This window comes from Anabrus simplex, chromosome 1, assembly GCF_040414725.1.
Source record: "Anabrus simplex isolate iqAnaSimp1 chromosome 1, ASM4041472v1, whole genome shotgun sequence".
In the NCBI taxonomy this organism is placed as follows: Eukaryota; Metazoa; Arthropoda; class Insecta; order Orthoptera; family Tettigoniidae; genus Anabrus; species Anabrus simplex.
Window position 1 is genome coordinate 894418781 of NC_090265.1, and position 11899 is coordinate 894430679.

General features: G+C 39.8%; 1 protein-coding gene and 1 long non-coding RNA gene across 2 annotated transcripts in view; both read left to right on the plus strand.

Annotated features, from left to right (window-relative positions):
• The window catches only part of RpS30 (ribosomal protein S30), a 29738-nt gene extending 20124 nt beyond the window's left edge, over nucleotides 1–9614 (plus strand). Inside the window, exon 4 of the mRNA XM_067136592.2 lies at nucleotides 9355–9614. Within this exon, the coding sequence (XP_066992693.2) occupies nucleotides 9355–9480 (126 nt within the window). The 3' untranslated portion in view covers nucleotides 9481–9614. The remainder of the gene's footprint in view (nucleotides 1–9354) is intronic.
• LOC137496991 (uncharacterized) lies at nucleotides 1161–7758 on the plus strand. The gene is made up of 2 exons (XR_011017573.1): nucleotides 1161–2758; nucleotides 3453–7758. It is a non-coding gene; the product is annotated as an uncharacterized lncRNA (long non-coding RNA).
• Nucleotides 9615–11899: the final 2285 nt, after the last annotated feature.

Genomic DNA, 11899 nt, shown 5'->3' on the forward strand with positions numbered 1-11899 from the left:
ATGAAATGATAATCCAGAGTGTTGCTGGAATGAAAGATGACAGGGAAAACTGGAGTACCCGGAGAAAAACCTGTCCTGCCTTCGCTTTGTCCAGCACAAATCTCACTTGGAGTGACGGGATTTAAACCACGGTATCCAGCGGTGAGATGCAGACGCGCTGCCGTCTGAGCTACAGAGGCTTAATATTAGGATTATGTTTCATAAAATTATTAGCTAATAATATTAGTAATTAGAGTCAAAATTATTAGTTGATGTTCTTAATAATATTAGTATAGTGTTTCATAATATAATATAACTTCGTGTGGCTATTGCTAGCCGAGTGCGGCCCTTGTAAGGCGGACCCTCCGATGAGGGTGGGCGGCATCTGCCCTGTGTAGGTAACTGCGTGTTATTGTGATGGAGGGTAGTGTTATGTGTGGTGTGTGAGTTGCAGGGGTGTTGGGGACAGCACAAACACCCAGCCCCCGAGCCATTGGAATTAACCAATGAAGGTTAAAATCCCTGACCCAGCCGGGAATCGAACCCGGGACCCTCTGAACCGAAGGCCATTACGCTGACCATTCAGTCAAAGAGTCGGATATAGTGTTTCATAGACTGGATGATTAATAAAAATTATTGGGATTACCATATTTTCTGACATAAAGAACACCCTTACATAATTTACGCATCCCTATATTTTTGGGCCCAAAGTGGAGAAAAAGGAATGTTTACATATTTGATGCACCCGCTTCTTCGAACATCCATCACGCAGCTCCAGATGTGTTTTGAAATACCGTATTTACTCCCCAACGTAATTCGTCAAGAGGACGACGATGATTCCGCTTCGAAGCGGGTACAAGTCTTATTGCAGCTCTGATGACATCGCACAAATTTGTGAATTGTTTCATCCGTATGACCTACGTAATGAAAATGCGTTGAATCCATGCGGTACATCTGTGTTTCGTAGTTAAGAAATGTCCGCCTCTAGTGTAGGTCTACTGCAGCTCTGATGACGTCGCACAAATAGGTGAATAGGCCTAGCTTCGTGTCCAACCCGTGCACTGCAAGCATGCATCAGTCATGCTATATGTCTGTGTTTTTTAGTTAATAATGTCCGCCAGCATGTAATGGTTAGCACAATTAGTTGCTGTTTTTGGTGATCTGACTTCGATTCCCGGTACCGTACTGCCCGAGATTTATGAATGGCAGGAAGGTTGATATTCGGTAAAAGCGGTACATGTTAACTCCCCTCCACGGGGGGTGTGTCAAAAAAGAGCTGTACCCCCACGGGATGAGGAAACGAGTTTACTTTAGATGAGAAATATTCGTGGTTGTTGCTATTTATACAACAGGCAAGATCATTAACAAAGTGTTCGTTTAATATCTTGTAACTCGAGCCAGTATAGGTATATATTTGGAGAGAAGTAAGTTTAAAACGTGATAAAAGCTATCCATTTAAAACGATTGTTTTACTCGCCAATGTACCTAATGAATAATAATTTTATGTCCCCACGTACTTTAAACGATTTTCGGAGACGCCAGACAAAACATACTAGGGTATGCGTTAATAAAAAGAGACAGCGAACGTACAGAATGAAACATTTTCATAATAAAACGCATTACCACCACACCTGTAGATATCCATAAATGCGGTATAGTTTCCTGTTATTTTTATTTTTTCCGTCAAACTTTTGGCACTATCAGGCCATTAATATACCTAACCTAAGCAGTGTGGTCTGTCTTATCTCATGGACAGCTGTTTACACAAATTCTGATGTGATAAATGTAGAGAACAAGCATGAAATATACTTAAAAATAAGGGTCTGTGTTTTAACAGCCGCAGTTATCAAAAGAATGTTTCCAGTTACTATGTATTAACTTACATTCGGAAGTACAACTTGTAACATACGCTAGTTATCAGCTGATGGTTTGGCATGCCTTCTACAGCACGGTTTTATTCGGAAGGAGTGGCTTCTGCTACATATACACCAACTGGGAATATCAAGAGACCACCTGGGGAAAGATTTACACTGTTTAGACTCTATTGTCGGGAACAAAATTATTTTTAAAAGGTTCTAAGAGACGGGACCTTGTATGCTCTTGATTGCAGTGCATGGCTCAAAGAGAATGAAGCATGGCTGACGCGACTGACGAGAGATAGCAGTGAAGATGACGTCACTTAGAATGCCGGCGCGCCGGTAGCAAGGCAGGGAAGTTGGCGGCGTAAGATGATAATTAAAATGAAAGCGGTGATCAGGTTTACTGTGTGGTAGGCATACTGCTGAACTGACAGAGACAAATGACTGGCCATAAAGTTCTTTTGTATCAATATTTAATTATATAACACGATATCCTTATTAAGTATGAAGTGAGACAAATCTTCGTAGCCAGTTTTTACGGCCGTATGCCCTTCCTGATGTCAACCTCACCAGAGGAATTAATGAGATGTAACGAATGACGTGATATGAGTAAAACGGACTTTTATATGTACCGTAGGCCTAAAAGCTGTATTCACCATTTATTGTCTTTTTACGTTTAGAAATACTGCCTTCCGATGAAAATAGCCAGTATTAAATACATTCTAAATTTGTTAAATAATAGTATAGAATGTTTACATGTACAATTTATAGCTCTTTATATCCTAGAAGTCATGTGTTCGCTGCACAAAATTTTGAGGTTATCGCATATTGGACCCCCCCCTTTATTATTTTTGGCTGTAAAAGTGGGGGAGAAAAGGGGTCTAATACGCGAGTAAATACGGTAAATGTCAATTACTCAGGTTAAAAATTAAATAACTGGAGGTTCAACCTATTCAATACTCAAAAGAAAGAAACGTAGCAATCACATTTCTATTTAAATGGGACCGGTTTCGACCTTAGTCTAGGTCATCATCAGCCATAAAAAACATGTAAAATGTTTAAGAATGTTGGAGGTCAGTTTTTCACTGTTAGGCACAAAGACACGACATCACATTCTGTTCTGCACAAAGTCACAACATTAACAATCAACTTGCGAAGATCAAAAAGGCTTGAATTCGCAGACGAACAGATCTGTAGATGAAAGCCGCCAGCTCCCGGTGACTACGTGGCACACTCAAGGTCACGCGCTGCGGCCACGTAGTCACCGGGAGCTGGCGGCTTTCATCTACAGATCTGTTCGTCTGCGAATTCAAGCCTTTTTGATCTTCGCAAGTTGATTGTTAATGTTGTGACTTTGTGCAGAACAGAATGTGATGTCGTGTCTTTGTGCCTAACAGTGAAAAACTGACCTCCAACATTCTTAAACATTTTACATGTTTTTTATGGCTGATGATGACCTAGACTAAGGTCGAAACCGGTCCCATTTAAATAGAAATGTGATTGCTACGTTTCTTTCTTTTGAGTATTGAATAGGTTGAACCTCCAGTTATTTAATTTTTAACATCAATAATTTCAATACGGAACAATGAAATTTTTATCTTTAAAATTACTCAGGTTACAGAGGAGACGAGGAAGTGCTTGGAGAACTGGACACAGATGGAGGGAGATAGCAAAGGCAATTGGAAAATATTGTATGGAATGGTGAGAAATAAAAGAAAGAGTAGGCACAGTGAAGTGGACAGAATAGAGGATAATAATGGTAATCTAGTGGAGAAAAAGGAGGAAATTAAACTTAATCTGGAAGGAATACTTTGAGGATCTCCTGAATGTGGTTGGATTAAGTGAAGATTATATAGAGGAAACTGATACTGTTGTGAGGAGAAAATGGAGGAGTTAACTTGGGTAGAAGTTGAGGAAGCTGTGAAGAGGATGAAACTGGGAAAAGCACCAGAAGTGGATGGGTTAAGTGTGGAGGTACGAGCTGCAGGGGAAGTGGGTACACAGTGGCTATACAGCATGATGCGGATAGTGTGGAATAAGAAAGAAGTACCAGAAAATTGGAAGAAGGGGGTTAATAGTACCCATCTTTAAGAAAGGAGACAGAAGAAAATGTCAGAACTACTGTGGTATAATCCTGATGTGTCACTGTGACAAGATATACGAAAAAGTACTGGAAAAGCGAATAAGAAAGCCAGTGGAAAAAGAATTCAGAGAAGAACTGTATGGCTTTAGACAAAGGTCAACTATTGACCTCAAATTCACAGTGAGGCAGCTACAAGAACGGCACTGTGAATATGGGGAAGATTTAGTGATGGCCTTCATGGACATAGAGAAGGCATATGACAGTGTCTGTAAAACAACAGCAAACAAACAGATAGTGACATGGGTGAAAAATATGTATGATGGAAGCAAAAGCTGTATTAAAAAATTTGAAGAGTAAATCTTTTATCTTTAATGCCATTTTGGTTCTTCAAATTTTTTATGTTATTTATATAGATTAAGTGAATTAAATCGGAACCGAAAGAACTGGGTGGTTTAAGTTAACAAATGGTGTAAAGCAAGAAGGTGCCCTCTCAGCTCCCTATTTATAGTGGTGATGGATGATATAATACAGAAGGTAGCACAGACCATTGGAGAGAATGAAAGCGGTGCCGTTTGCAGATCTATTAATATGGGGAAACCCTGAAAGCGAAGTGCAGGAACAGCTCAATGTATGGGAGGAAGTTCTCAGCACAAAAGAGTGAAGTGCTGGTAATGACACGAAACAAAAACCGAGTGTATAATGGCATGACATTAGGAGGGGAGCAGTTGAAAAGAGCTGAAGGCTTTAAATACCTGGGAAGTGTAGTTGAAAAAAATGGAGGAAACAGGATGGAAATCAGTGAAAGAGGAAGGTGTGCAAATAGATTCTTTAAGAGTGTGGGGGGATTGATATGGAACAGGGATTTACCACAGAGATGTAAAGGTGTTATCTAAAAGACTTATCTTGTGCCAATTCTGACATGGATCAGAAACGTGGGTGATGAATATAAGCAGAGAAAATGGTTTCAAAGGTGTCGACTAGGTTTAACAAGAATGGACAGAGTGAGAAATGAGAGTTCGGGAGATAGTAAATGAGGTACCCCTACAGGAAAAGATAGAAAAATCCAGGCTGCAGTGGTATGGACATGTTATGAGAATGGGAGAATAAAGGATACCAAGAAAGATGTTAGAAATGGAGTTGAAGAGGAGACCTAGACACAGATGGCTGAAAGGTGTAAACAATAAAGCAGGCAGGCAGCAAGCCCCTCGAACCATTCTTCCTGGGACGAGTCGACAGTGAGCACGTGATGGCCCGTACAAAGCAGGTTGCACGTAAATCTACCGGTGGCAAGGCTCCACGCAAGCAGCTCGCCACCAAGGCTGCCCGTAAGACCACACCTGCCACCAGAAGAGTGAAGAAGCCTCATCGCTACAGGCCCGGTACCGTGGCCCTGCGTGAGATGAGGCGCTACCAGAAGAGCACCGAGCATCTGATCTGCGAGCTGCCCTTCCAGCGGCTGGTGAGAGAGATAGCTCAGGACTTTAAGACCGACCTGTGCTTCTAGAGCTTGGCCGTCTTGGCCTTGCAGGAGGCCAGTGAGGCTTACGGGGAGGGAACTGGTCTAGGGTGAAGTAATGGATGGACAGAAAACGATGGAGAGGCTTATGTTCCGAGCAGACCCAGCCTGTGGTTGGAAACTGCTCCAGATGATGATGATGACTCAGGTAGCAGCCTTCCTGTTGCAAAACCGCGCATTCCAAATACAGTAGAAGTCCGCTATAGCGAGTACGGCATATAACGAGAACTCCGTTATAGCGACAACTTTTTTCTTTCCCTTCAAAATTCCTATATTAAACTTGTGTATCGTCCTTCGGTTACAGCGAGAACCCTATCACTGGCGCATCAGTTATTACGAGTGATTAAGCGGGCGCGATTTTTTCCGTTACCGATATATATGCACCCCAGCGATGATATTGCATGCGATCGATTACCTTCGGCATCGTTTCCTCGCTATGTGCACTAGCGATTTCTCTCGTCGACATTCAAATGCGATGTCGGAGTTGATTAGTAATATCCGTCGACAGCTGTTCCGCAAAGAAAATTCGAAATGAAAGAGAAAATATTTTCGTAATGAAGGCGTAAATAACGTGTCCGATAACGGTTGTTAACTCGTTAAAAATTAAGGCTGGCTAAACGACCGCTTAATTTTGAGGCTAAATACTGCAGTTATGTAAGAATGGGATACACCTCGAGATATGGCAGAGTACTTAATTGATTTCATAGGTTAGTTTGTATTTTGTCGCGTCTGGTTAAATTACGGAAAGGCTGTTATGAAAATTTATAGCAAGAAAGGTATAATTTCTCTACCGGCGCTTGAAGTGTGTTTTCATCATACGTATAGTATGGTCAAGTTAGGATACGTGACGCTGTTTGAATAAGAAAACTGAAACGTTTCCAACAAAATGATATCGATCATCTTCAGTACGGTATAGTTTTCTCACTTTGTGCATTTGCGAGCTCTCTCATTGGCATTCAAAGGCGATGTTGGAGTTGATTAGTAATACCCATCGACTGCTGTTCGCAAGAAAATTCGAAATGAAAGAGTATAACAGGTTTTCGTAATAAATGCGTAAATAACGTGGCCGATAGCAGTTGTTAACTCGCAAAAATAAAGACTGAATAAAGGATGTCTTAATTTTAGTGTTATATACGGAAATTACGTAAGAATGTCACACACCTCAAGATATGGCAGAGTAAATCACTGATTTCAGAGAATATTTTGTATTTTCTCGCGTCTAGTTACGGCTATTTACATGTAAATTTTTCGCGGGGAGGTTATTTCTCTACATGCATTTCAAATATGTTTTCATGATAGGCTACGTCTACGGTTAGGTTAGGTGGCGCTGTTTGAAGAAGAAAGCTGAGGTGTTCGCCACAGAAATCTCTGGAGTGATACCGTATTTCTCCCAATCCAAGACTTTTTTTCTCTCAGAATCTCATGCGAAAACTCAAGGGTTGTTGCATTCGCGGCCTAACAGTAAGTTAATGTATACCACTGGCAACTACCGCCGTAACCATGTTGCTTCTTTTCACACGCGCACAGAACTCTCAAATCTGCAGAATGGCATCAAAACATGCGCTCTTTGAATTCTTAGAAAAGCCATTGCTACTCAGTGGCAGTCATAACGCGTCTATTATACTTGACGCTTAGTAAAATTAAGGTTTATAGACAGCAGGAATATTTTCGTGAGGGATAGTCGTATTGTAAAGATACGTGGAAAAGGTATTGCCGGCAAATTTTCAACAGGTTCTAGTTGATATTATGATGCTAATTTAAGTTAATGTTTATTAAACACTCGGAAATGTAGAATAATTGTGCAGCCGCAAGAAAATACGGCATAGGCCAAACTAAAGCCAATATTTGGCATTAGCGTGAAGACAAAGAGCTAAAAAGAAATGCGTACTGTACAAAAAATGCATTCAGTGGACCGGAACAAGGACGTTTTAAAGAACTCGAAATTGTGAGGTATGTGCACGAAAAACGCAAGGGCGGTTGGCCATACCGTTGTGCAATAAACTCGTTCGTTGAATTTCAACGTTCGCGATTAGGCCTATACATCACTAGCCGTTGAATCTGGCCGCACCCGACAAGCAAAATGTGCGTGTAGCGGTAGCCGGTTATATCTGACGCTGCGTAAAAGTAACAGTTTTATAGACAGCAAGAATAATTTGCTGACGGATCGTTGTATTGTAAAGACGCATGGAATAGGTATTGCCGGAAAATTTTCAACGCGTTCTCTTCGGTGTTATGATGCCAATGTTAAGTTAATACTCCTTAAACCCGCGGAAATAAAGAATAATTGTGCAGCCGCAAAAAAAAAAAAAAAAAAAAAGAAATACGGCGTGACGAAAGTCAATGTTCGGTGTCTAAAAATGCGTAGGCCTGTATGATTTTACAAACTTCTTTTTGAGCCTGATTTAAATTTTTTGAAGGAAAAAGTGGGGTTTACCTTGGATTCGGAGAAATACGGAACTATATATTATTTTCAGAATGAAATTAAACATACACTTTCACGTAGTATCGGATTACGAAAAATAACAAGTAAGTCGTAGTGTGGATATCATCTGCGGAAACGCAAGTTTTGAACAAACTGATTGCCGTTTCATACCGATTTTAAAGTGCATGAAGGGTTTTCCGACTTTTATACAAAAATCGGATATAACGACAATCCGTTATAGCGAGTAATTTATTTGCCGTTATGAATTCTCGCTATAACGGACTTCTACTGTACTGAGCAACTTGCTGTTATCAGCCAGTAGAAAATACCATTGCATTAGTTCAGTGAGAGAGTTAACGCAGAAGTGACTAGTGACGCTCTATTCCAGTCTGGTACAAATGTATTTTTACGAGCGTTTGACATGCGTTTTCTGTGATCTCAGAATTGTTTGTTAGTCTGTTCGTCCACAGAGAGCAAGAATTCGAGTAATACTGCATCACAGAAATTTGCGGTGATCAGTTAGGCCGAAACATACGGGCATAGGGTAGCGGGCCTTAAGTATTCAATGTCCGAATGCAGCTTGTGCTACCGCGGTAACAGAGAAGTGCACTTAAAGCAACCAACAAGTCTCGCAGAGCATTTCACTGACCAAAAAGCGGCAAGTTTCCGAAAGTAGAGGAAGATCTGCTTAAACAGCCACTCTGAGTGTGAAGTCTAGCAACTGGTAACTTACTTTGGTGGTAATCCTCCTGTTCAAAATCATAACCTGAAAATGGATTCATCACTCTTTTCCAACTCAGGATGGTATTTACATCATTTGGATCAATTTTCATTCTGAAATGTACCTGAAATTTTTACAACACAATTTTAAAAATATCATCAGGCTGGAAATAACGATTGTAACAAATGTGCTGAAGTAATTGCAGGTTGCCAAATATTCTAAGGCATTGTAGGTTACGACCAATCCCTTGTTTGAAATATAACCTGTGCATGTCATGTTTATACCATTCGAGGCCCAGTGTACACACAGTTTAAAAATAAATTCCGTATAAAACATTGCATGCGATTGATGAAATTCACTGAATAATGAAATTCCATCTTCTTAACAGCAGGTAATTTATTCCATAATATACAAGTGTTGTAAATACAGTACACAACATAAACATCACACTTTCCAGGGTGGTGAACTTTCTTGTTTGGCATCTTCAATGATTTCATATATAACTTCAAATACTTGTCAGAGTACTCTGTACCTTAAGGCCACGGCCACTTCCTACAAACTTCTAAGCCTTTCCTGTAAGACCTATCTTGTGTTGTTGCAACATAAAGCAAGTTGTAAAAATAATAAAATAAATTTACAGTTGTAAGTTCAGTTTGTTTTGTACTACCATTTTATTTGCAGCTTATCTTCTGTCATTTTTAATGAATCAAAATGAAAATGGGTTTATCTCATTGAAATTTTGAATGTAATAATTGTTACGTTGTCATTGTTTAGGTGGACAAACAAGAAAAGAAGAAGAAGAAAACTGGGCGGGCCAAGAGACGCATCCAGTATAACCGCCGATTCGTGAATGTTGTGCAGGCGTTCGGACGAAGGAGGGGACCTAATGCAAATTCGTAAATTAATTGAAAGCATTTATCGGACTTGGAATTCTGGAATTGTTTGGAGTGACTTTTACCAGATGTACTATATGCGGTTGTTTTACTCAGATTTGTTACGCAAAAGGTTCTTGCAATAAAGTGGATGTAAAATAATGACCTCTTTTCTTAATTTTGCTGTAGTTTTGGAATACTAAGCCGTATCGTACATTCATATCTTACCTTTAACGTTTTCAATTTGTGTCCGTGATTTTCTGAATGTGTTCAATATTTGCACATTACAGTTAAAAAGGTGGCTTTTCAGCCTATCTGACGTATAACAGAGTTTTGTCAGTACATTGCTCAGAATTTAAAAGTGGTTTTCTGTATCCTCCATAACATCTGTACATATGCACATCATGAGAAAATGGCTGAACAGAATTTAATGGAAATCTGTATTTTAAGTCGGGGAGTAAGGTGCTACACATTAGGCTATAAATTATTTTATTCGCACTGATAAAAATGGTACAATTAAATTTCTGATCACTTATGACACAGTTTTACCTTATCGACTTAGATAGATATAATAATGCTTAGTCCATATCAATTCCGTGTAATTGTAACATTTAATCTTTTCACTGCTGCGATTGAGTATACTTGAGCCGGACTTTGCGCCGCCAGTGCTGCGGTCGAATATACTCGATCTGGCTTATAACTGTGTCATATGCTTCAGCCATCTGTTAGTCTCACTTGAAGTAGTTTATATTTTTTCCACAAAGAGTTGTTCAGGAGAACGTTTTTCTTTCGTCACATTTGTAAACCTCGTATTTGAATGGTTGCTGCCGTGTACGAACGTAAGATGCGCCCGGAAGAAATCTTACACTTTTAGAGGAGATTGATTCCAATGTGAATTTCAGCAGTGACGGTATTGATATTGAAGACATTAGTGAAGTGATAATGATAATTACTGTATGTTGATAGAGGTGATATGCTGCCAGAGGGAAGAAATGTCACTGACCTAGGCGTGCACACATGGTCGGTCAACAAGTTTACAAGTAACTATTCTCATTTTTGTTCTGTATTGAAGATGATGTATATCACAATTATAAATTATTATAATATTTGTAACGAGTTTACGCCGAAGGCGCATGCATTTCAGGCGCCAAATCTAGCTGTGTCAAATAATAATTTGACTCCTGAATGTCGTGAAATGGATTATTTCGAGGTATTTGTGAATGAAGAAATGTTGCCGAAGGTGGCGGACAAAGCAAACAAATTTTATAAACAGACAGTTGATGCTAAGTTCATGGCAAGTTCCGCTCTACTTTGATCAGTGTGTATGGTTTGGTATTGTGCATAAATATAGTAGGCATAGCCCATATGCAAATGAAAACTTCTAAGCATCTTCCTAATGGTCTTAAATTTTTGCCACCTCATGTGGAATCGTACCCTGGATCCCAAACGTGAACTGTCTCCAACACTAGGAACAAATTGGTGAGTTAAAATATTGTCTCAAAATATTATTCTGTAGTTAATGCTTGTATTTTATGTTCAAATTGGCGATAATATTTGATGAGTTTGTTGGCTGAAATAATCCAGCACTGGGGTTGCACCAACCTGTCCAAGAATTCAGCAGGGAAATGTTCCCTTACCATAACTGAATGTAATTATCACTTGGTGACTTAAATGAAATAAATACTGTATAGTTCAGTTATTATGAGTTTCGACTTGACGTTTGAGCGCTGCCTTTTGCGGAGGGTAAGTGAATTAATCAACAGCCAATCATAGACAGCCGATCGCTCCGATAGAGCGCGTTAGACTCCAGTTGCGGTTAGCAGTGTAGTCGATTTGTTGTTTACTGTAACCACGTGCTATCCGCTGTGTGTTGTATTGGGCTCAGTTCTTTTCGCGGTCTTTGTGTGTCTTTGTGCTAGGTTGTTGTTCGTTTATATTTCGCAGTGTAGAGTTTATAAATGTATTGTTTAGTATTTTTAATAGTATAGCGCATTATATTGTAGTAAATAGTGTGTAACAGGTGATCTATTTTATATAGTAGCTTAGGTTAACATTTCGTTCGGTAGTTATATAGTAGGTTAATTTTAGGCCCGTGTGTGAATTTGATGTTCTGTAATGTCGACGCCTACGTATAAGGATGAAGCTCCCAAGAGAAGAAAGCCCTTCGGATGCGGTACTCCACTAAAGAGCCGGGCCCGGGAAATTGTTTGTAATGTTAGAGAGTCATTCTTGACAAAGCACCAACAATGGCGGGTAGAAAGAATGAGTTAAGTGGTTGAAGGAGCACAATATTTCGGTTCGCGATGACGTGGGGAAGGCGGATCTTATGCATCTCTTGAAACAAAACAAGCCCCAGTACCCGTTTATGTGGTAGATAGTCAGAAGGAACGGGCATAAAGTAGTTCAGACGATTATGTTGAAGACTTTACTATCTCTTTAGGGTCAAG